At 39.3% G+C, this 26,537-nt stretch overlaps 1 protein-coding gene across 14 annotated transcripts in view; it reads right to left on the reverse strand.

Moving 5' to 3' along the window:
- The window catches only part of UBAP2 (ubiquitin associated protein 2), a 132,979-nt gene that overhangs the window by 15,656 nt on the left and 90,786 nt on the right, over positions 1 to 26,537 (reverse strand). For 9 of the 14 annotated variants that reach the window (XR_014301688.1, XR_014301689.1, XM_082694586.1 and 6 more), the window contains 8 exons: positions 25,674 to 25,739; positions 21,623 to 21,675; positions 16,435 to 16,502; positions 13,521 to 13,710; positions 8,881 to 9,094; positions 5,725 to 5,999; positions 4,909 to 5,078; positions 3,223 to 3,436 (listed from right to left, as the gene is read on the reverse strand). Coding sequence is in view for 12 of the 14 variants with exons in the window: in XM_082694586.1 (XP_082550712.1) it covers positions 3,223 to 3,436; positions 4,909 to 5,078; positions 5,725 to 5,999; positions 8,881 to 9,094; positions 13,521 to 13,710; positions 16,435 to 16,502; positions 21,623 to 21,675; positions 25,674 to 25,739 (1,250 nt within the window). In the remaining 2 variants the exon portion in view is untranslated. The remainder of the gene's footprint in view (positions 1 to 3,222; positions 3,437 to 4,908; positions 5,079 to 5,724; positions 6,000 to 8,880; positions 9,095 to 13,520; positions 13,711 to 16,434; positions 16,503 to 21,622; positions 21,676 to 25,673; positions 25,740 to 26,537) is intronic. The other 5 variants (XM_082694589.1, XM_082694584.1, XM_082694588.1 and 2 more) reach the window with 1 other exon arrangement.

Here is a 26,537-nt window from a genome sequence, read left to right on the forward strand (position 1 = left end):
AGACAGAGATCACAAGTAGGCAGAGAGACAGGCAGAGAGAGAGGGGGAAGCAGGCTCCCCGCCGAGCAGAGAGTCCGATGTGGTGCTCGATCCCAGGACCCTGGGATCATGACCTGAGCCGAAGGCAGAGGCTTTAACCCACTGAGCCACCCAGGCGCCCCCAGAAATTTCCTTCTTACCAATGTCAAACCTCCTAAAAAATGGGGCACAGTAGCTCAGGCAGTTAAGTGTCTGCCTTCGCCTCAGGTCATGACAGAGCCCCACATCTGGCTCAGGGAGCCTGCTTCTCCCTCTCCTCCCTGCTTATGGTCTCTTACTATCTTTCTCTCAAATAATAAAAAATCTTAACAAACAAACAAACAAAAAAAAAAAAAAAAAAAGGACAAACCTTATAGATGTTACCTCTGTATTAATCCAAATCCAGTACAATTTCTGTTCAAGAAATGTTATTTATAATATTTTCTTTCCTTTTTCTTTTTTTGAAAGTTTTATTTATTTATTAGACAGAGAGACAAAGTGAGAGAGGGAACACAAGCAGGGGAGTGGGAGAAGGAGAAGCAGGCTTCCTGCTAAGCAGGGAGCCAAATATGGGGTTCAATCCCAGGACCCTCGGATCGTGACCAGAGCTAAAAGCAGACACTTAAAAACTGAGCTACCAAGGTGCCCCCATGTTTTTTTTTCTCAAAGCAATTTGAAGTTATTTACAAGAAATGTAAACTATGAAAGATTAGAACTTGAGAGGGAGAAAAAAATGAGTTAGAAAAAAAGAGGTCCGGGTGCCTGGGTGGCTCAGTGGGTTAAGCCGCTGCCTTCGGCTCAGGTCATGATTTCAGGGTCCTGGGATCGAGTCCCGCATTGGGCTCTCTGCTCAGCAGAGAGCCTGCTCCTCTCTCTGCCTGCCTCTCCATCTACTTGTGATCTCTGTCAAATAAATGAATAAAATCTTTAAAAAAAAAAAAAAAAAAGAGGTCAAGTAAAGGGAAACACAATACATCTTAACAATATATACAGACAGGGAGAGAACAATCAAAACTCTTTCTGCCTCCCTCTAAACTGGGGTTCACTAAGCACTAAATATACAGACGTTAACACTGAGCATGTACATCCAAAACAGCACAAATGGTGACATACAAATAAGTATTCTCAAAACTACACCAAATGGAAAGAATTAAAAAAAGGGTAACAGAAAAAGAGCAGTCATCAGACCTTAGGAATATTTTATTCCACCTTGAAAATCACTTTTAAATTATAATGGAGAAACTGATACAACACAGGAACTGTAATACTTGGGGTGGGGGTAATTCTATGCAGAAGAATGGTGGGAGCAAAAGTAAAGAAATAACAAATGGACAGGAGAAATCAGAAATCTGCAAGGTCTCAGTTCACCTAGCCAAGCCGAGGAATGAGGTGAGTAATGACAAGAGCAAGTAACATACCAGGTGAATTAGAGCTGGAGTCGAGAAGTTCAGCAGATGACATACCCTTAAGCCTGGATAGCACACTGTATGATTTAGGTTTTAGAAACTATAGCCCAGGAAACATTCTGCAATAAAGGGCATATTCTGTATGGATGGACATGTGTGTGTTCCTATACTGTAGCCACTATAGATAGTGAGCATTTATTCTTTTTAAAGTTTTTGTTGGGGCACCTGAGTGGCTCAGTCGATAAGCATCTGCCTTTGGCTCGGGTCATGATCCCAGAGTCCTGGGATCGAGCCCTGCATCAGGCTTCCTGCTGAGCGGGGAGCCTGCTTCTCAGTCTCACACTCTTCCTGCCTGTATTCCCTCTCTTACTGTGTCTCTCTGTGTCAAATAAATAAAATCTTTAAAAATAAAGATTTTGTTTATTTGACAGAGAGAGAAAGAGCACACAAGCCAGGAGAGCAGCAGGCAGAGGAAGGGAGAGAAGCAAACTCACTGAGCAGGGAGCCCAACTGGGGACTCAATCCTAGCACCCTGACTGAGCCACCCACGTGCCTCGATACTGAGCACTTAAAATATGGTTAGTATGTCTGAGGAACTAAAACTGTAAATGTTTATTTAATTTTAATGAACTACTACAGAATTTTACCATAAAGGGTGACCAGAATTTAAATTAAAAACTGAAATAAATTTTTTTTAAAAATTTTATTTATTTATTTGACAAAGAGAGATTATAAGTAAACAGAGAGGCAGGCAGAGAGAGAGAGAGGGAAGCAGGCTCCCTGCTGAGCAGAGAGCCCGATGCGGGACTCGATCCCAGGACCCTGAGATCATGACCTGAGCCGAAGGCGGTGGCTTAACCCACTGAGCCACCCAGGCGCCCTGAAATAAATTTTTTAAAAAGTAGCTCTCACTAGTAATGCTTGAACATCTCTGCCATTCAGGACACCAAATAATAGAGATCCATCATGTCTTCCCCCATCCCCACCCCAAAACCCCATGCAAAGGCACCAGGGACAATTTGGGATGTATCCTTATGCTATCCTTATACTAAGATTCTCAGTCCATTCATACACTCCTGAAGTATAGTTGCTTAAAATACAGATTTCAGGGCGCCTGGGTGGCTCAGTGGGTTAAGCCACTGCCTTCAGCTCAGGTCATGATCTCAGGGTCCTGGGATGGAGTCCCGCATCGGGCTCTCTGCTCAGCAGGGAGCCTGCTTCCTCCTCTCTCTCTCTGCCTGCCTCTCTGCCTACTTGTAATCTCTCTCTGTCAAATAAATAAATAAAATCTTAAAAAAAAAAAAATACAGATTTCACATCACAGCCCATATCAGTAAACTCAATGAACTATAAGGATTCTATTCAAAAGGTTAGCCAATGTTCTAGGGGGTGCCTGGCAGGCTCAGTTGGTAGACCATGCAACTTGCTCTTGAGGTTTTAAGTTTGCTCTCCATGTTAGGTGGAGAGATTACTTAAAAATAAACCCTTGGGGCACCTATGTGGGTCAGCTGGTTAAGCATCTGCCTGCCCAGGTCATAATGCCAGGGTCCTGGGATCAACCCCTGTATTCGGCTCCCTGCTCAGCAGGGGGTGCTGGCTGTGCCTCTCCCTCTGCCTGCTGCTCTGCCTACTTGTGCTCTCTCTGTCAAATATAAAAATAAAATCTCAAATAAAATAAAATAAAATCTTAAAAAGGTTAGCCAATTCCTAAAAAAAAAATCTCATCTAAAACCCTCAAACTAAACAATGAACATCCAAACAGGATTTCCAGCAAGTAGAAACCTGAAAGACCAATTACCGTGATGGTTCCTGGAGCTAACTCCGATGGACTCACAGAGCTTTGGTATGCAATTCTGTTGTGCACAGAACTCTGGTCATAGGAGGAAGACGTTGTTACTGGACTAGTGGAGCTCAGCGATGAGCTGGTCAGACTGGAGGAGGTAATAACTGAAGTTGTATAGGTGGAGTTCTGTACTGCACTGGTCATTGGTAGAGAGGTATTCAAAGAATCACTAGAAAGAATAAAAAGATTTAGACATAAATTAGTGTCACTTTACATGGTTTCATCAAGAACTAGTTCATCAATTTACTTCCATACTATATATTAAACACATCTGTACCTACACATTGGTACTACTGCATTCTTTAACTATATTAAAGACAAATATTCAAAATACCCCTCCCCTCCCAATCAGACACACCTAATTTAAATGACAGGTAGAGGGACATCTTTAAGAATCCTAAGAATCTGAGGGGCGCCTGGGTGGCTCAGTGGTTAAGCTGCTGCCTTCGGCTCGGGTCATGATCTCAGGGTCCTGGAATTGAGCCCCACATCAGGCTCTCCACTCAGCAGGGAGCCTGCTTTCTCCTCTCTCTCTCTCTGCCTGCCTCTCTGCCTACTTGTGATTTCTCTCTGTCAAATAAATAAATAAAATCTTTAAAAAAAAAAAAAAAAAAAAGAATCCTAAGAATCTGTAATAAATCCAGAAGACTGCAACCATTTTTCTTAGATTAATTAATTAATTAATTAATTTGACAGAGAGCAAGAGAGAGAATGGGCGCACACAAGTAGAGAGAGAGAGAGAGAAAGAGAGAAGCGGGCTCCCCGCTCAGCAGAGAGCCTGTGTGGGCTCGATACCAGGACCCTGGGCTCATGACCTGAGCTGAAGGCAGCTGCTTAACCAACTGAGCCACCCAGGCGTCCTGAAACCATTTTCAGAGAGAGAGAATACCAGCTTTTAGCTCTGGGGAGTAGAAAAATTAATAAAATCTAAAATCTGGGATTTTCTACTTATGAAACATTCCACTGAAGGAAAATACGTGTTGGCAAAGATGCACGAGAACTGCATCCCTCAGAGATTACTGACAGGAATGTAAAATGCTGCAGACACTATGGGAAAAGTTTGCTGCTTTCCTCCAAAGTTAATGTAAGGGTTACCACAGGACCAGCAATTACTAGGTCTATATCCAGAAGAACTTAAAGTACACAGAACTTGTAAATCAATGTTCACAGCACCATGATTCTTAATACCCAAAAAGTAGAAACAATGCAAATGTCCATCAACTAATGAACAGATCAACAAAATATGACATATCTGCACAATGCAATACTATTTGGAAATAAAATGCGTATCAGCTACAAACGGATAATCCTTGAAAACACGATGCTAAGTAAAGGAAGTCAAACACAGAAGGCCACATCTTGCATGATTCTTGCCTTATGAAGTATCAGAATAGGCAAATCCAGAGACAGAGGCTTAGTTGCCAGGGAATGAAGGATGGGGGAATTGGGAGTGATGGCAGACAGGCACAGGGTTCCTTTTTAAGGTGATGGAAGAAAAGTTCTGAAATTAGGTACTAGCCACGGGTGCACAAACCCAAGTTATATGGTCTCCACCAGGTGATTTCTTAGACTCTATTTTGCTTTACTTTCCCAACAAGGGACTTAATTTAGTCAAAGCCAGAGAAATAAGAAGTTGTGTACCTTAAAGACTTCGAATACAAGCTGATGGGAATCTGGTTACTATTTTCACTGCTTGCAGATGATCCAAATTCAGAGAGAGAAGGTTCTGATCCAAATTCCAAGGCGCCAAACTGAACATTTAATCCCGTGACATCTGCTGAGCCAGGCATTTCCACTGCAGAAGCTGGGATCTGAAAAAGCAGAGCCATCACATCAGGAACAGAGATGAGAGATTTCACATCCCAGAGGCCTCTAACAGCCAGATGAGTACAGGCTTCCCAAATCATTACTGGTACCCTGGAAGAACAATGAGCAAGATGTCTACAAAAAGGAAAAAGGCACAGGATACTTCAAAAACAAAGAGAAGAGAAAAGAAAAATGAGAAGTTAACAGCAGAATGGTCAGTGCCACCAACTGCTTCTTAGGGCAAAGGCTGAAGAAATGGGTGTGGGCAGGCTGGTGATGGGTGAGTGAAGGGAAGAGAGCAGGCCACTGCACTATCTAGTCAAAGATTCTCCGTCTACGAGACACAGGTCAATACACAAGACCTTATTCTCTATCTTATTCTATGTACAAGACACAGGTAAATACACAAGGCCAGGATTCTCTGACCCAGATCCTATAATTTGAATGAACAGTCTCTGTCTCCAACAGAAAACCATCCCCTCTAGTATTACCTGAGCTGCTCAGAAATGGCCAATTCCTTGTTAAGCAGTAAGCTATGTGTTTGCAAAAAATACCACATCACCATTTCTGAGACTTACTAACCCAACCCTTGAGCTAAATGTTAAAATACAATCCACCGTTGGACCTGGGACTTCTTGATGGAGAACACACCTTAGAAGCTGGAGGTATCCGCCGCTTCGGTAGTTTGATGTGTTTAGGCTGTGGTTGATGGGTAGACACAGCAATGTTTTCTACAGTCATGCTGGGAAGCTGCAAAAGCTTGTTCACAGTGGAGGTACTGTCTCTGGGTGTTGACTCTCGCAGTTTTACCTGGGAAGGAAAGGACTCCAACCCAGGAGGAGCAGCAGCAACGGCCTGAGTGTGGTGCTGCTGTCGCTGGCTCAATTGACTAAGAACCGGGGATGGTTCAGGCTGAGATTTGAAGTCTATGAAATATGTAAAGGGGGGAGGGGAAACAAGCAATAATCAATTATTTAGGAACATGGGCTTAGAGCTCCCTCTTCCACTATGACTGAGAGTGAAAGGTTGTAGTCACCACCTATTTCTTCCAAGAACCTTCTACCTGAATCCTGTAAGTTGAGGGCGTGTGTGATGTATTAAAACTGATATATGATAAATGCAAAAGGATGCCTGAATGGGTTTGTAGATAATTTTTAAAGCAGAGAGATGCTGTTTACATTAAGACATATGGAGTGGGCAAAAAGAACATGGAGCTGCTACACATGTTTAGCTAAGAGAGAATTCTATTTTGTTGCTTTATGGATCTTTTAACAAAACTGTTAAAAAATATGTTTTTCAGTAAGTAATGTGATACTACAAAATCTGAAAGGAAAAAAAAAGTGTATGACTATAAATCACCCTTTCAACCCTATCCCCAGATTCCTTCCACAGAGGCAGACATTGTACTATTTCCTGAGTATTTTCAGAGATACTGTTTCAAAACACAAATACGCAGCAGAGAAACACACATTATATATAGAGCTTCCTCACAAACCATTTGGTTTTCAAAAACTTGCCATATTCCAATGTGAAGGGCTATTTCATTTTTTGGCCACAGAGTAATCCAATGTGCACAGGCATCAATTTTTTAAAACCAATACTATATTAATGGGCTTTTAGATTTTCTAGTATCTTGCTAAGAAAAACAATGCTATAATGAATGTATTTTTATGTAAGACATTTGCTCAAGTGCAAGTATACCTGTGGGATCAACAACTAGAATAGGGTTAGGGTTCAAAGAACAACTCTATTTTAAATTTTGACAAACACTTTAAAATTATTTCAATAGATACAACACACACTTTTTAATATGCTGATACCAACAAATTTTATCCTTCCTAATTTGAATGATGGAAAATGACATAAAAGATGCAAATTAAATGATACAAATTCAATGAGGCATCATTTCATATACTCCAGTATTCTTTGCCTATGAACTCTGACAATAATACCCCTTTGTCCTTTTTTTTTTTAACCTGTTTAGTCTCCTTTTAGTTACTCTTTTTTTTTTTTTTTTTAAGATTTTATTTATTTATTTGACAGAGAGAAATTACAAGTACACTGAGAGGCAGGCAGAGAGAGAGAGAGAAGGAAGCAGGCTCCCTGCTGAGCAGAGAGCCCGATGTGGGACTCGATCCCAGGACCCTGAGATCATGACCCGAGCCGAAGGCAGCGGCTTAACCCACTGAGCCACCCAGGCGCCCCTTAGTTACTCTTTTTAATGAAGGAAGTTAGTCCTCTGTCTATGATTTTCAAATCAAATAGAAGTTGGCAATTTTTTCCAGTGAAGAGCCAGGTAGTAAATATTTTAGGCTTTGAAGGCCATCTGTTAGCACCTACTCAACTCTCCCTTTGTAGACTGAAAGTAGTTATAAGACAATACATAATGAATGGTCATGGCTATGTTCCAATAAAATGGTATTTACAAAAACAGGTGACAAACTTAGTTGAAGGTCTGCCAACCCATGACTTAGTATATTTCCATCTTAGATGAATCTACTTTTGGACTTTATTTTAGAGGCATGTGTAAGAAAGACAGGATTTCTAAAGAATATAGAAATAGCATGTACAAATCTAAAAACACCTATCATTCACTGCAGTGGGTTTGTGGAAAAAGGTTTAACAAAGGATTATAGCTGGCATGAGAAAAGCCACCTTGCTACACTGGCTCTTGGCCAATATCTGTGAACACAGAATTTTAATATATTCTAGGCAAAGGCTGCCAAGCACTCTTACCAGGTAAAAGTGACTCTCTGTGCCTTTAATGTCTGTACAATGTGGTTTATCATGAACACCTGCTTTCCCACTGGGAATGTGAAATTTTGGTATGTACTAGTCAGAGGGTACTTATGTATAACCAGCTCTCCAATAAAAAACTTAGAGTACTCAGGCTCTAATGAATTTTCTTGGTAGACAGGACTCCAAACCTGGGAGTAGTCTCAGATACTTCCTTAACAACAAACTGTTTCTTTCAGAGAGAAATGTGATCCCATGTCTTTTAAGAAGCCCTAAACATAAACATGCCTAGGAAGCCAACCCTATGGTTAATAACCCTCCGCTATTCCTTAATACAGTGTGGTATTTGTATGCTGGTGGGAAATGGGGGGTGTCTTAATGTCACAAAATCTGTGACAGTACAGTTTAGAAAATATTCAACTTATATACGGACCCGTTATATTATAAACCACTGACAATAAGGCTGGCACAAACCAGGATAGATACATATAAATATTAGAATAAGAAAGCAACCCAGAGGGAATGATTTAAAATTCCACATCCCAATTCTGTCCCCACCATATTTTGGTCGAGCTCAGAAAATTCTGTCCAGGCATTTACTCAAACTGTTATTTCCTTATATTTGTATGGCTTTACCATGCTTTTGCACATCTCTTCAAGATATATACTACTATCACTACTGATAACAACAAATAAATGCAGGTATTTATACAACACAAAGCTATCTGATTTAATTAGCAAACACAGGGACGCCTGGGTGTCTCAGTCGTTAAGCAACTGCTTTCGGCTCAGGTCATGATCCCAGGGTTCTGGGATCGAGGCCCGCATCGGGTTCCCTGCTCAGCGGGAAGCCTGCTTCTCCCTCTCCCAATCCCCCTGCTTGTGTTCCCCCTCTCGCTGTGTCTCTGTCAGATAAATAAAATTTTTTGGAAATTCATAAATGCCACAGAAATTCTACTAAAAAGAAACATCTCTGCACAACTTCCACATTAGTGTTCCTCAGTCAACACACTCTGCTAATGTTTAGCATGTTCCACTACGGGCAAACCACCAGAGAAAACGTATACTTACCAAAATGACTAAGAACTGAGGACTGGGAAGTTGAGGGCTTGAGGTCCCAAGAAGAAGTGGTTGTGGGTGGACTTGTACTATTCTGCTGTGAACTTGGGGTAGTGGTAAACTGGCCCAAACTTGGAGCTTTCAACTGGTCCAAAATCTGGGAGCTGGTGATGTTTGCCATTTTGGAAGGTGCAAGCTCTCCAAATCCTGAACCAAGGACGGATGACTTTAAAAGGAAAAAAAAAAAGCAAAAATCCTCAGCAAACTGTACTCCAGACTTTAAGTACATCAAGTATTTTAACAAGAATTTTAAAAAACTATAACCTAAACATTTGAATAAATATTTGAGTAAATACTACATGAAAATATTACTATAAAATCTGATTACAGAACAAAATCTGATTAAATCCAACAATCCGTCTAGATTCTGATAAAGATATTAAAGGGAAGGGGAATATTTTATCTGGATTTTAAGACATTGCTTTGTTTTGGGCGCCTGTGGGTGGCTCAGTTGATTAGGTCACTGCCTTCGGCTCAGGTCATGATCCCAGGGTCCTGTGGTTGAGCCCCATGTCAGGGAGCCTGCTTCTCCCTCTCCTTCTCCCTTTGCTCCTCCAACCCCCATTCGTGTTCTCCCTCTTTCTCCTGCAAATAAATTGTCCTCCCCACCAAGATTTTATTTATTTAGAGAAAAAGAGCATAAGTAGGGGGAGCAGCAGCCAGAGGGAGAGGGAGAACCAGGCTCCCTTGATGTGGGCGCCTCATCCCAGGACTCCAGGATCATGACCTGAACAGAAGGCAGCCACTTAACCAATTGAGTCACCCAGGAGCCCCATCAAATAAATGAAATCTTAAAAAACAAAAAGACATTGCTTTCTTTTTAAAAGTGATGCCACAGGGGCACCTGGGTGGCTCAGTGGTTAAACCTCTGCCTTTGGCTCAGGTCATGATCTCAGTGTCCTGGGATCGAGCCCCACATGGGGCTCTCTGCTTGGCAGGGAGCCTGCTTCGCCCTCTCTCTGCCTGACTCTCTGCCTACTTGTGATCTCTCTCTCCCTCTCTCAAATGAATAAACAAAATCTTTAAAAATAATAAATAAATAAAAGTGATGCCACAAATTCACAAAATGGTATCGTTTTTTACACTAAAGATAAATACCATGACTTAAATGACAAAGACAAGCTTCAGAAACAAAAGTACAGTATCTTCTTAATGTATGCAACAACAGTAATCATACTTATTAAGTTTGATCACGGAATGGCTCAGCCATGTCATCCTGCAAAATTAAATGCAGGCTAGAGCACTTACTTAAAAAGTTAATATTCTAAAACCAGACAGTAAATTACACGTGAGATATCTGTGTATTGGGCCAATACCCTGGACATCACTGCATTTCTTTCAAGTTGTTTTGATGACTAAGAACACCAAATATGCTCCTTAACTAAGTATCCAAAAGAAAATGTTACGCCTCTTCTATCTATCCTCATTCATCTATCCTATCAGGTCAAATACCAAGAGCCAATGAGAATGATATATGTAAAAAAATGAAACTGGACCACTTTCTAAAACAAAACACAAAAATAAACTAGAAACAGATTAAAGACCTAAATTTGAAACCTGAAACCATAAAAATCCTAGAAGAGAACATAGGCAGTAATTTCATTCACATCGGCTGCAGCAACATTTTTCTAGATATGTCTCCTAAGGCCAGGAAAAAAAAGCAAAAATAAACTATTGGGACTATACCAAAATAAGAAAAGAAAAAAACAAACAAACAAAAAAAACAACACAAGGAGAATGAAAGCCTACAACTCGTGAACACAATGGCAGATCAACTGCATTTCTACATATCAAGATCCTTCAGTTTCTAAAAAGGTATTTATCAAAAACTAACTTTTTAAGGGCCCCCGGGTGGCTCAGTCAGTTAAGCGTCTGCCTTTGGCTCAGGTCATGATCCCACAGTCCCAGGATTGAGTTCCACATGGGGCTTCCCACTCAGTGGGGAGTCTACTTCTTCCTCTGCCCCTCCCCCGTCATGCTTGCTCTCTCTCAAATAAATAAAATCTAAAGAATAATTAAAAAAAAATAAACTTTTTGAAACATTTAAAAGGTCAAAAACAGGAATGACCTGCATTCTCTGAAAAGATCAGATACAGAAAGTTGAAATTATTATTTCTGTTAACACTATCCAAAGGCATGGAGTATCCCAGTTGTTTTAAGGAAATTCAAGTTCTCCAATCTGAGCAAAACATTAGGTTATAAGCAGTTTTGCACATAAATAACAGAATCTGCTAATATTATTTATCACTACTCCAGAGGCCTTCCTCATGCTGTCCAAAACACAGGTCTTATGTTGCTATGAATCCACCACAACCCAGTTCAAGCCCCCTTGTTCAGTAAAGGCTTCCAGGATGATGCTTCTATTCTTCTGATCTCTTTCCTCCATCAACTATTATCAAATGCAGTTTCTGTGTGTTTTGCAACACAATGAAATCACTGAATCAAGGACTAACGCTTAGCTTCAGGTTAACATTTAGCACAGGACTTCTCAATTTCACCTGTATTTTAATCAAAGGGGGCTTTAACAATGTGTATACTGATACACAAATATGTGTGCACTCACATATACACAAACATACACAAGTGCCCAACTTGCAATCCCAAAACTCTGACTTATTTGGTCTATGTGGACTCTGGCATTATATTATTATTATTATTACTACTTTTGTTATTTACTCAAGTTCCCCATTGATTATAAAAGTACAGTAGGTTGAGCACCTTTGTTGTAATATGCTAAACAATACCTGTTCCAGTTTCTCAAGGTGCCGTTCATTATGAAAGGCAACACACCAGAAGGCACTGTTAAAAACAAAAAACACTACTTGTGTTCTACCTATGAGTGTCCTGGCTGAGATTCCAGCAGGTCAGCCTAGATATTATGTCAGCATACCAGTAGCAGATGGAAAGGCAAAAAGAAGAAAGGACAGGAATGGTTCAATCAAAACTTGCAGGCACTGCGGCCCGTGGCTGGCTCAGTTGGTGCAATGTGTGGCTCTTGATCTCAGGGTTACAAGTTCGAGCCCCACACTGGGTGTAGAGATTACTTTAAAAAATTAAATAAGGGGAGCCTGGGTGGCTCAGTGGGTTAAAGCCTCTGCCTTCTGCTCAGGTCATGATCCCAGGGTCCTGGGATCAAGTCCCGCATCTGGCTCTCTGCTCCAAAGGGAGCCTCCTTCCTCCTCTCTCTCTGCCTGCCTCTCTGCCTACCTGTGATCTCTCTGTGTCAAATAAATAAATAAAATCTTTAAAAAAAAATTAAATTAAAAAAACAAAAAACAAAACTTGAGGGTATTATTAGACCCTCTCAAAACAGAGACAGCATCATGCCCTGGGCTGTCCTACTTCAAGCACTGACACCCTCTCATACATAATCATCAGTGACACTAAAAATGCCAAGTCCCAAGCCAGTTATACATGACATGACATGTCTGCAGAGTAGAAGACAGCAATGAAAAGTTTACATATTTCATTCTCTATTTTATTAGGGTTCAGCAAATGATTTTTGAGTCAAGTAAGGGAACAAGATATCATATTTGTACGAAATTTTGTTTCTCAACCACAGATTTCAGGTAAAACATAGCAAATGAACCAAAATAATTCCCACTAGTGAAAGCTGTGGATCTGTATTCCAAACGCCCCCATCCCCCCACTGCCAAATGAGAGCTGCCTAAAGTTAGGGCCTTCAGTTCACCATTCTGCAGCCACATTCTTTGATATTCTATGCTCTAAGATTTTACTCCCATCAGACTATCTTCATATCCTTCTCTACCAGTTCCTGGAGTCCTGAGAGGACTTAAATTTTCATGGGAAGTTAAAGCCAGATATGCAAGCAGCAGATACCCCTGTTTTAATGAAAACATATCCATATCATAAGGTCCTCCACTAGAGTGGCATGTTAAGAAAAAGTACACTAATTTTACAAAAAAAACAAAAACAAAAACAAAAACAAAAACAAAACAAAAATGCAAAAAATATAAGCACCTAGAAATGTTTTAGCATGATTTTAGCAAGCCAATTCTGACAAACATCTGCATTTAACTAAATTGGAAAACAAATGAATTTTAATGTCATAAGTACAGACAGACTTTCAAACCAAATCCAAGAAAAAAAATTACTAGTAAGAAGGATGCCTGAGTGATTACGACTCAAGATTTCAACTAATTGTAAAAAAGGTAGCACAGTCATTAAACATCTGCCTTCAGCTCAGGTCATGATCCCAGAGTCCTGGGATCAAGACTCGTGTTGGGATCCCTGCTCAGCAGGAAGCCTGCTTCTCCCTCCCCCACTACCCCCTGCTTGTGTTCCTGCTCTTGCGGTCTCCCTCTCTGTCAAATAAATAAATAAAATCTTTACCCGCCCCTCCAAAAAGAAGAAGTATTTTCAATCTTTGTCCAGAAAACTCAGAGTAGCTCAATTCCACATGGCAACATCAGATATGTGCTTGGTAATTCTCACATCATTGTTTTCTGGACTAATATCTACTGCAGATATATTTTTATTTATAAAATAATTATAAGGCAAGTGTCATTCTAGAATACATTTGCTTATGGGTACATTTCTTCAAATCCCATACTAAAATAAAAGTGAGTTACCAGACTCTGAGGAGAATAGGAGTTGACAGCAGTGGAGCTGCCAGTCCCTGGTGCCATCTGATTGTTGTGCTGAGAATTTGTGAAGACAAGGGCTTGACCAAAGCCCTGCTGTTGGGAAGTTTCAAAGGAGTTGACTTCTGAGGCTTGACTGGGAGGAACAGGCTTCTGGAGCAAGGCTACCAGATCAATGCTAAGCAGACAAAAGCAAATGAGGAACGAGTCAAAAGAAAATCTTATCAATAATGAATTTGAGAAGTGAATCAATACAGAGTAAAATCATGTTAAAAATATTTAAGTGAGGAAAACCTTTGGAAACGGGAATTTAAAGGAGCCAAAAGGATAGCATAAATTAAAAAAGCATACAAAGCCACAGAGACTAAAGCAGGACTTGGCAGAGAAATGAAAAGGTACATAAAGACAGCTCCACAGAAACAAGCACAATAACAACTGATTTGAAAACTTGGAGCAAATGAGTAAATAAACAATTTTATGAAGTTTGGCTCATTTTCTGTAAAATATTTTGCCCCATTCATAACTCAGTACCAATGTTTCTTAAACTTGCCTCAAGGAGAGTGAATCCCTGTTTGGGGGGAATGAGAACCACAGTCATGGTAGACAATTCAAGTAGTTTCCCATTTATCATAAATACCCCCCTGTGAGTTCTACATTCTAAGCTATAATATAATTTAAGTTTATATAAAACTCCAATAATTTTCTCACTTAAAAATTCAGGAAGCGGTGCCTGGGTGGCTCAGTCTGCTAAGCATCTGCCTAGGTTTCAAGTGGGATCAAGCCCACATCAAGCCTGCCACTCCCCCCACTTGTGCACCCACTCTCTGTCAAATGAATTTCAAAAATCTTAAAAGAAAAAATACTCAGGAAAAAATGTGCAAAATATAAAAAATGCACAAATGCCCTGTTAGCTACAACTCTTGTAAATGTCCCCAAAAGAGAGAATCATGGCCTGAAAACCTAAAAGCATGAGTAAGAAATAATCTTCTAGACCTATACTACCTGACATGTAAGTGAGCTACTAACTCTTCTCCACAGAACCTGTAAGGTGCTCAGGATTAACTCACATAGTAATTTACTCCATTAAACCCTTTAAAAGGCCAGTTTCCAGTCAGTTGTATTTGTTTTTTTTGTTGTTGTTTTGTTTTGTTTTAATGCCCTCTCATTCCCAATCGTGACCTCTGGTCCCATCTTTTCCCTCCTGTTTCACTGAATAGGGAGGAGGAGGCTTCTTATTTATTTATTTTTTTTAAATGAAAATGACCCTATGAAACTGAGTAACGAATACAGTAAGGAAGTTCTATCCACTTAACAAGAAAATCCTAGCAATTCACAAAACCTTTGTTCATTTTATTTCCCTATAATGAAGTCTTACAACCATCTCATTTAACACGAAATTAAGTGTGTCAGATTCAAAATTTCCTTCAATTTTCTGAGGTCATATAAAGGCTTTCATCCTCCTAGATCATTGTATTTTGAAACCCTAATCAAAGGTTTTTTGAGTAGATGAGATGGGTAGATGAGAATTAGATATATAAAATGTGTCCAAGGGGCGTCTGGGTGGCTCAGTGGGTTAAAGCCTCTGCCTTCGGCTCAGGTCATGATCCCAGGGTCCTGGGATTGAGCCCCGAGTTGGGCTCTCTGCTCAGCAGGGAGCCTGCTTCTCTCCCTCTCTGCCTGCCTCTCTGCCAACTTGTGATCTCTGTCTGTCAAATGAATAAATAAAATCTTTAAAAAAAAAAATTCATTTCTGCACATTCTAATGTTTCTATTTTTCTGAAAACTCTTTTTTCTGTAATCTAGGAGACTAGATTATAACTCATAGAGCCCATATAAAATGAGAAGTTTGTATTAGACTCAAAAGATCTAAATAAATGGTATTTATACATAGAAACCAAAGGATATTTTGCATTAGGTTCATCTGTCAAAATACAATATATTGTATTATACTAAGTGAAATAAGTCAATCAGAGAAAGACAATTATTATATGATCTCACCGATATGAGGAATTTGAGAAACAAGACAGAGGATCACAGGGGAAGGGAGGGAAAAATGAAAAAAGATGAAACCAGCGAGGGAGACTCTTAATCTCAGGAAACAAACTAAGGGTTGCTGGGGGTGAGGGGGCACGGGTGGTGGGAGGAATGGGGTGGCTTGGTGAGGGATATTGGGGAGGGTATGTGCTATATGGTGAGCGCTGTGAATTGACTAAGACTGATAATCACAGACCTGTACCCCTGAAACATTAATACATTATATGTTAATTTTTTAAAAAACCATATATTTACAAAAATAAAAAAGAACCATTAAATAAATTTAATATTATCAAATAAGCTTACAGTCAGTGGAGCATGCAACTATCAATCTTAGGGTTTTGAGTTTGAGCCCCATGTTGGGTAGAAATTACTTAAAAAAATAAAAAAGTCTTTGAAAATAATTTAAGTTAAGGGGGCGCCTGGGTGGCTCAGTGTGTTAAGCTGCTGCCTTCGGCTCAGGTCATGATCTCAGGGTCCTGGGATCGAGTCCCACATCCGGCTCTCAGCTCAGTAGGGAGCCTGCTTCCCTCTCCCTCTCTCTGCCAAATAAATAAATAAAACCTTGAAAAAAAAATTTAAGTTAAATAAAACAGGCTTAACATAATCTCTATCACAAATGATGACAAGTCACAAACATCGCTATTTTAATTCATCAGATAATACAATAAATTAGAAAATGATAGAGGCTCTGTCAGCTCACAAGGAAGGTTAGGGATAAAACAAAATCTTAGAAGGAATAAGTTAAAAACTTAGAGATTCCAGGAAAGAGAAAAAAGAGACCTAGTAAGACCCAAAACAAATTTCCGGAGCAAGAAATTTAAATTATGCTTTGAATAACAGACAAAAGGTGACAAAACTTGTTTACCTTTGCCCAGGTGTGACGTGATTCTCCGCTGGAACAGCTGAGGCCGTGAAGACCTTTGTTTCAGAGAGCTGTTTGGAAAGTAATAAAAAAAAAAAGACTTTGCTTTTATTTTACAGAACATGAAACTAAAAATGTATCAAATTTCTGACAATTTTCCATCAATGGTACTCTTATTACACTTCACCCAAAAAGTAGTCTAAGAGAAAGAAAATACATTAAGTGATGATGACAAGTAATATTGTTCAGGTGAAGGTAATTTTAGATTGGCAAACCCATAAAAAAGATTTCACATCAGGGAAAGAATGAAGTCAAGTCAGAGCAGGGTTCTATTTGACATTACACAAAATGAGAAAACAAAATGACATTATACAAAACGACATACGCAAAAAAAACCACCACAAATGCCCAACGTTTGGAAGGGCAAAAAAACCCTGACATTTTCTTTCCCCCAAAACAGACGGTTTTAGTATTTTTGCTATTAGTAAATCTGTATTTCTTTTTTTTATTAAGTCATAGGTTTCCATTTTTATATAGAAACAACTCTGTTGAGGTTATACCACATTCAATAATCAGATAATGCTCAAACCGAATAACTTAAGTTTTGTCATATGAATATGTCCATGAAATCACCACAAAATCAAGACAATGAACATAGTACCCCAAAAGTTTGCTCCTGTCCCTATGTAAGCAATCCCTCCTACTATTTACCTTAGCAACCACCAATGTGTTTTCTGTCACCAGAGATGAGTGTTTTAATTTCTAGAATTTTAAGTGGAATTTTAAAATATGCAGGTTATTTTTTGGTCTGGCTTTCTTCAGCGAATACAATTATTTTAAATTTATACATATTGTCTAAATGCCCTTTTAAGTATTAAGGACCCCAGAATAAAATTTTTTGTAAGTTCAACTCACATTATTGAAAGGTAGGCTCCTCTCACATTTTCAAAGTGTGAGCTTTCAAAGGCTGAAAAATGATGACCTAATGAGATTATGTGAGAAACTGCAGAAAATCTTTCAAAAACTGCTGTAATACTTATCAACTCTAACAGTCTCAGAACTCTGAAACACTGTATAATAATCAGGTTGCCTCACATATTAATATTCTGGCAGGGGCAGAGTAGACAGTAGGTGTCTCTTTTCTATAAAAAACAAATAAAAGGGGTACCTGGGTGGCTCAGTCGGTTAACTGGCTGCCTTTGATTCAGGTCATGATCCCAGGGTCCCAGGATTGAGCCCCACGTCAGGCTCCCTGCTCAGGGAGAGCCTGTTTCTCCCTCTCCCTTTGCCTGCCTCTCTGCCTACTTGTGTTCTGTCAAATAAATAAACAAAATCTTAAACATAAATAAATAAATAAAAATTAAAAGTGCTGAATAGGAGTTACACTGCACCTGTTCCATGGTGGTATCTTAAAGAGTCCCCAAGGAATTCATTTTTGCCTTAACTCTATTTAATACATAAGATTCTATAAGACACAGAGAAAAGCAATAAAGGAGTAACTGTGAAAAGCAAAGCCACAAAAATAGTAAACAGTTCAAAGCAAATGAGAGAACCACATTAACCACTGACATCCTATTTAACCTTGGTAGAATACAAAAAATTAGTTTCCTCCTTCTCTATTTTCTAAAAAAAGGAGAGGGGCAACTACTGGCTCAGCCAGTAAATCATATGATTCTTGATTCAAGCCTCACGTGGGTGCAGAAGCTACTTAAAAATAAAATCTTTTTTTAAAAGTATGTAAAAAGTAAGCAATCTCAGATTTCAAGAGACACAAGCTGTATTTTAGAATTTGTGAAAAGAAAAAAAAAATCAAAAGAAAATACATAAAAATTATTTAAAGTGGCTGCAACCTGGCTGGCTCAGTTAGTAGAGCATGCAACTCTTTGATCTTGGGTTTGCAGGTTTAAGCACTATGCTAAATGCAGAAATTACTTAAAGGGAAAAAATGGAGTAGGGAAGGAAGGGTTAACAGGTATTGTTGTTTTGGGTTATTCTTAGAGATTTACTTATTTATTCAAAAGAGAGAAAGTGAGTGTGGCAGGGAGGGAGAATCTCAAGTAGACACCTGCTGAATGTGGAGCCCAACATGGAACCTGACCTCACCACCCCGAGATCATGACCTGAGCTGAAAACAAGAGTTGGACCCTTAATTCAGACTGATCCCCCAGGTACTCCAACAGTTATTGTTCTAAGTTCTTTTTTTTTTTTAAGATTTATTTATTTATTTGACAAGAGAGAAATCACAAGTAGATTGAGAGGCAGGCGAGAGAGAGAGAGGGAAGCGGGCTCCCTGCTGAGCAGAGAGCCCGATGTGGAACTTGATCCCAGGACCCTGAGATCATGACCTGAGCCGAAGGCAGCAGCTTAACCCACTGAGCCACCCAGGCGCCCCTATTGTTCTAAGTTCTACATGGAATTTTCTATTTTTGCCTTAGATTACTCATGTTTCAATCACCATTATTTTATATCAGGAAAGTTTTAAATTTTTGGATACTTTGAGAAAAGATATCCAAATTTCCTATGCTAATTCTGATCATTAATTACAAATTATACTGTGACATAATATGGACTCTCCAGAATATTAATCTCTATGTGCGTACGTTTGAACTGCTTGTTAACAACATTCACTGGAAGACCTCATCTAACCCACAGAACAACTAATGGAAAGTCAGACAGGATAACTGTTATGATATTCATTACACTGGGCGGAAAAGAGAAGGCTCAATAAGGAAAGATGCATCACTCAAAGTCAACAGGTCAGTTCAGTCAGAATTTGAATACAGGCCTTTTTTCCTTTTTTTAAGATTTTATTTATTTATTTTTAAAATATTTTATTTATTTATTTGACAAAGAGAGATCGCAAGTAGGCAGAGAGGCAGGCAGACAGAGAGAGAAGGAAGCAAGCTCCCCGCTGAGCAGAGAGCCCGATGCGGGGCTCGATCCCAGGACCCTAGGATCACAACCTGAGCCGAAGGCAGAGACTTTAACCCATTGAGCCACCCAGGCACCCCTATTTTTATTTATTTGAGAGGGAGAAAGAGGAGAGCACAGGGGAGGGGGGAGGGAAAGGTAAACTCCCGCTGAGCAGGAAGCCCAACGAGCTGTTCATTACTAGGATGCTAGGATTTTGACATGAGTCAAAGGCAGCCACTTAACCAACTCAGCACCCAGGCACCCCATGGCCTTTTGCATTCTGATCCCCTGCTCATCTTCTAACCTGCCTGCCTGCTGACCCATACAGGAGCCAAAAAGATCTAAAGCTTCTAGCACTGAAAATATTTCTTCCTCCCAAACAAACACTTGGCAAAAATTCTAGTAACAAAGACACTGAAAAGTTGAACAGCTCTGTTTCAAGTAAGATGAAGTTCCCACAGCTGCTCACTCTATCTTCCTTCGTCACTGGTACCCATCCTTCCACTGATTCAAGTAAGCATCTACCTAGTCCATCATCCTCCTATTACCAGTACTACAGAGCCTGATGACATCATACCCCAAAGATTTATGGTTAATATATGGCAGAAGTGAATACATACCTTAAATCTCAATCAAATGAGCACCTCTATTGTCTCGCTTCCTCATACTCAACCCAGTCTGCTCACTAACAAACCAGATACAATACTGCTTTGCAGCAGAAAAGGGGTGGCATACTGTAGGTCATTTCTTTAAGAATGTACTTGTAGGGGTGCCCGGGTGTCTCAGTCTATTAAGCATTGACTTTGGCTCAGGTCATAAATTCACGGTCCTGGGAGTTTGCCTGTCTCTCTCCCTCTGTCCCTCTCCGTTTGTGTTGTCTCTCTCACTCAAATAAAATCTTTAAAGTATATATATTCTTATAAAATAATAAATAAAAATATACCTGTTAAAACGGTAGGGGAGGGCAGGAAATTTTTCTCAGGAAAAAAATTTTCAAAGTCGGGGTCATTTCATGATATTAAAGGTCAATATTGGGGGCACCTGGCTGGCTTTGTCAGTAGAGCATGCAACTCTTGGGTCTTGGGTTCGTGAGTTTGAGCCTCATACTGGATGCAGAAATTACTTAAAAATGAATAAATTTAAAACCCATTACTTAAATAAATAAAGGCCAAACACTTATAATCTCTTTATTCTCACCCACACAATGTTTGCTCTCGATGATGTACATATACCTGTTCTGGAACTTGAGAGTCAAACAGAAAATTGGTACAAAACATAAAATATAGGGCTACTTGTTCAGTTATATTTTCTTAAGTTAAATTCTTTTTTAACCAAATAATATCTTATGCTGGGACCAGAGTTACAGATCAACACTACCAGAACTAAAGTAGTACACTAAAAAATGTCTATGGAATAAACAAATATAACAAGAATCTAGTTTTAAGAAGAAGGGGTTGGGACCTAGAACCAGAATCACTTATTCAGGTTAATTTCAGCTGTGACCCAAACACCATCTCCATTAAAAAAAACACTATAAAAAATAAAAGGTCAGGGCAACACCATCAGTTGATTATCAGAACGAAGAAGGGATGCCTGGGTGGCTCAGGTGGCTAAGCATCTGACTTTGGCTCAGGTCATGATCTCAGGTTCTGGGATCAAGTCCCACATCTGGCTCCGTGTTCAGCAAGGACCTTGCTTCTCCCTCTCCCTCTGTGCCTCACCCTGCTTGAGCACTTTCTCTCACTCTCAGATAATAAAATCATAAAAAATTTTTAAAAAATTATTTTTAATTTAAAACTTTTTAAAAAGAACAAACAAAACAGAAAATAAGTGAAAAAATGATTTCAATCCGTTTTACTACTGGTCATTTTTAAATGGGTGCTTTAGATTTTTTTTTTTTTTTTTTTTTTTTAATTTGACAGAGACACAGCAAGAGAGGGATAGGGGGATTGCAAGGGGAGAAGCATGCCTCCCATGGAGCAGGGCACCTGATATGGGGCTTAAACCCAGGACCCTGAGATCATGAGCTAAGCCAAAGTCAGCAGCTTAACAGCAGAGCCACCAGGCACTCCAAAGTGGATGCTTTAAAACCAAGTTTCTTAAAAATCTCAAAACCCCAACTTCCTTCTGAGAAGCATTTGCTAAAAAAAAACATGATCATCACAGATATCCAAAAAGGAACCATGAACAACTATAGGTCTCCAGCTTTCTTCAAGGAATGTATACCCCTATCAAAAACCAAAAGGAAGACAAATCTAATCTGATGCTAAATACTTACATCTTCAGTCCAGTCGTCTGTTGTCCACTCTTCCACAGAATTCTTCCAGGTTCCTGTTGACAATAATCACAGTTTACATCACAAAGCCAAATACTATCTTACTCCAAATAATTCTTGGTTGTATACTGCACAAGATGTGTCATGTATCTCATGAATTTAGTTTACAATCCAAGAAATATGAAGCTATTCTCAATAAAATGTCATGTTGTCAAATACCAACTTAGCTAGCTACTATGCACATAAACTCAAATCAATTTCTCAAACTTATTTTGCATCAGTGTAAATCATATTCAAGCAATTCTGCCATGAGTAAGAAAGTATGAACACAGCACAAGTACAATGAGATCCTTATGATATATAAAATTTAAAACAGAACAAAGTTAATTATGAAGCTGGTCTGCTTTGGACCCTAATTTCATGTTGATTACTGAATTCATAGATACCTCCTTTTTGTAAGGTATTTGTTCCATTCTATGATTTCCTAACAGTCAGTCCTGCTGACATGAAGTACAGTGCTATAACTCCTGCCTGGGTACAGATAATCTGCTCAAACAACTGTTACAGAACAAACAGCTACCAAATTATTAAGCGTTTTAAGAAGAAAGCACTTGTGGGGGCACCTGGGTGGCTCAGTCAGTTAAGTGTCTTTTGGCTTGGGTCATGATCCCAGATGGAGTTCTGGGATCAAGCCTGAAGTCAGGCTCCCTCTTCAGCGAGAGTCTGTTTCTCCCTCCCTCTCTGTCCCTTCCTCTGCTCTTCTCTCTCTCTCTCTCTCGCTCACTCACTCTCAAATTAATAAAATCCCTTTTGAAAAATTTTTTTGAAAAAAAAAAAGCATTTGTGTCCAGAAATACTGACTTCAGTATTCAGGGATCCTATAGGAGTACAGGTCCATTATTTTTAACTACACATGCAAATACACACCCAGAGGAAAAGAAAAAAATTTAAGATTTTATTTATTTATTTGTCAGAGAGAGAGCGAGCGAGCCAGAGTGCACAAGCAGGCAGAGGCAGAGAGATAAGCAGTCTCCCCGCTGAGCAAGGAGACTGATGTGGGACTTGATCCTAGGACCCTGGGATCATGACCTGAGCTGAAGGCAGCAGCTTAACCAACTGAGCCACCCAGGCGTCCCGAGAAAATGGTTTTTAAAAGAAAATATACTAAGATATCAACTATAACTACAACCAGGAAGACTGTGGATGTTTTCATTCCTTCCAAGCGGAAGAAATGAGCTGAGCATCTGACCTATAATGAGGTCTGTGTGTGGAGAGGACAAAGGGAAGAGAAGAAAGGAAACACTCTTGAGAAAAAAGGGCAGGTAACCAGAGCTAATCTCCTTGGAATGAAGTCAATAACCTAATAACCAAATGCCTCATAAATAGATGGTTATTACCTAGGAAAAGAGTCCATCTCATTGGAATGCTTCTGATTGGATGTCCCTAGTTTAGGACTGGTTATGGCAAACATAGAATTGATGAATGTATGCAGTATGGCTCCCTATAAAATATCACCTAAGATACACTTCTACCTGGAAGATTTTTCAAACCTGAAAATAATTCACTGTTGTGAGAAACCTACACACCTCACTGACAGACTTCATCTATTATTGTGGATCATAGAGCATATATACTATAAGAAGGAAGAATGTGGATACAGGTACTCATTGTTCTTCTGTGCCTCTCAACTGCATGTATCCTCGAAATATCTGTAAAGATTCAGAGAGAAAGATCTGAACTGACAATCTGATCCTTTGCACTGGTTCATTCATCATACCTTTTAATGATTTCCATAATTTCTCCATAAATAACGTGAAACAAATATGAATTTACATCGTCTAACAACATCTTGCTGCATTAAAATATTTTTCTAAACTAGAAAAAAGTTATAGTTTAAGTGAAAAAACAAAAGGTGCAATTAGTCCCCGTCTGAAATCAGTACTGAAATCTTGTTCTCTAAGACCTCTGCACAGGCTTCGTAGAGATCTCCCTGTACACAAAACTAAATAAATCTAAGGCAAGCCATCTACCTATTCTCCATTCTTATATTCCTTCTACAATGTGCCTTTCTTCTGGGTACTAATAATACATAATCTCCAATTTTTTAATACATCAAGACTTCTCTAAGTAAATGTATAGTTTTAAAAGGACACAATTAATTTAAAGGATGACCACTACACAGTGTTCTTGATGCCACCTTCATCCAACCTACTACATGATCATGCTGTCAAATTCATCATAGGAGACAGTATTCTAAAGATTAATAAATTTTATGAAAAGCTGAGGCTCAACCTGAGCAGTTCTAGGAACATCCTAAGCAAGAAACAGAAAACAGGAGCACCTACCTATCTCAGTCAGTAGATGATGGGACTCTAGATCTTGGGGTTGTAAGTTCAAGCCCCACCCTGGATATAGAGATTACTTAAAAATAAAATCTTAGGGGCACCTGGGTGGTTCATTTGGTTAATTGGCTGCCTTCAACTCAGGTCATGGCCCCAGAGTCCTGGGATCAAGCCCCACATCAGGCTCCTTGCTCATCAGGGAGCCTGCTTCTCCCCTGCCTGCCATTCCTTGTGCTTGCTCTCTCTCTTTTTCTCTCACTCACTCTGTCAAATAAAACAATAAAATCTTAAAAATAAATAAATAAAAATAAAATCTTGGGGGAAAAAAATCTTGAAAGTTGGAAAATAGCCAGAAAGGTATGCATAAAGAAGGGATACTCCAAAGGAGAAAAACAATGATGAAGAATTAAAAAGCCCTCTACAGGGGTGCCTGGGTGGCTCAGTGGGTTAAGCCGCTGCCTTCGGCTCAGGTCATGATGCCAGGGTCCTGGGATCGAGCCCCGCATCGGGCTCTCTGCTCAGCCGGGAGCCTGCTTCCTCCTCTCTCTATAAAATATTAAAGTATCCTAAAGTTTACAATGTATTTTTTCAAAAAAATTTTATGTTGTGGTAAAATACTCATAAAATTTACTATTGTGATCATTTTTATATGTACTCAGTAGTATTACGTTAAAGCACACTTTCATATACATGATGTAGAGAGACTGGCCTAACACTTAAGAGATAGGGGTATTTTGAAAACAATTAAAACACAAATTTAGACATAGAGAATACAGTCAGAACCTAAGTACATTTAATAAATGGCAGAAAACCACGTACGTAGTCACAAGCAGAAGCACAACATGGTAAAGTGCTATGTCAGGCAACACAGGGCATACACCTTATCAGAATCAGGGCCAAATGCTGCAGTACCCACTCTAAATACGATACATAGTATAAAAATTATGAGAACATTACATATAGGTGAATTTAAGTTCTAGCCCTAATCCTACTGTAAAATATTAGAATTTTATACTGAAACTTTGGTCCCCATTATAGAACTATAAACCTATACCTCAAACTACAGGAAAACATCAGGAACATTATTTATTTTCAGCTTTATTTATTTATTTATTTATTTGACAGAGAGAGAGATAACAAGCAGGCAGAGAGGCAGGCAGAGAGAGAGAGAGAGAGGAGGAAGCAGGCTCCCTGCTGAGCAGAGAGCCTGATGTGGGACTCGATCCCAGGACCCTGAGATCATGACCTGAGCCGAAGGCAGAGGCCTTAACCCACTGAGCCACCCAGGTGCCCCTTATTTTCAGCTTTTAACAATAAATTTGAGGTGCATGCATTAGGTTCAACCCAACTATCAAAAGCACATATAAGGAAGTGACATAGGAAAAAGGAAAACAATGAGTCAAAGACCTATGGTGTCCTGATGGCCAATCTGTAAAACACTTCTGTAATCAAAAGTTGATATTTAATCAAGCAGTCGTAAAAATAGTTTTTACAATTATTCACGTGATGAAATTTTCTTAGCTAGCCTTGATTAAAATGGAAAATATTATAAGCATTTTAGAAGTTTTTTTTTAGTAAGCTCTGTGCCCAACATGCTGCTTAAAGCCGACCCCAAAATCAAAAGTCACAGGCCCTATGGACTAAGCCAGCTAGGCCCCTCCTTTTCAGAAGTTTCATAACTCAGGGAAATTTTTTAATTTAAACAACCATACCTTTGAGTCCATAAGGATTTTTGTTTGGCAGATCCTGAGCTACATTATGAACATCTGATGCCAGTTCTGCAAATGTACAAGGGAAGGTCTTAACATATTAAAAAAAGTATTCATCAAAAGAGAAACTGGTCAGCAACTTAGAGAAAGCCAAGTATCAAAGTTAAGTCCATACTGTGCATCAGAGAAGAAAACTTCCTGCAATCCATAAAGTTACAGGCCCTGTGACTCAAGTATAAATCCTATTAGCCAGATGGCCTTTGAACATTCAATTGCATCAACTACCCTTGTTCACCAAACTCCCTTCCCACTTGTCAAGAGCATTCCAACGTTTAGCAAGTTATACTTAGGATGTTTACATTTAATAAACTAGCATTCTGACTACCCTTTAGTCTATTTTGGTTAATGGATGTCTGCTCTAAGGAATGGATCTATTATCCTGTCAAAGTCAGGTTTCTGAGCCTATAATTATAGCTGAGGGCCAGACTTAGCACTCTCGTTTCCAACAAGACAATGCCACTCTATGATGCCCCTAGAGAAACAGCCAAGCTCTATCAACAGAATCCTTTAACTGTATTCTGCATTAAACACATTTGCTTATTTTTTAGCAAGGAATCAGCTACCCTAAATGAGAATGAGGGGAAGGGAGGGGAAGAGATAGAGGCAAGGCAAAAGGGAGAAGAACAGGAAGCAGAATGAGAAAAAAGAAAAGTTAACAGTTAATCAACTACTTCAACATTCTCTTAACACCTGATTTCAAAATCAGTAAGGGTTATGAATAAAGCTACTTTACATTCTGTGCAGGTTTTTGTGTGGCTATGTTTTCATTCCTCTTCAATAAAAAACAAAGGTTGGGACTGGAAGACT

Source organism: Mustela nivalis (genome assembly GCF_964662115.1).
Source record: "Mustela nivalis genome assembly, chromosome: 13".
Lineage (NCBI taxonomy): Eukaryota > Metazoa > Chordata > Mammalia > Carnivora > Mustelidae > Mustela > Mustela nivalis.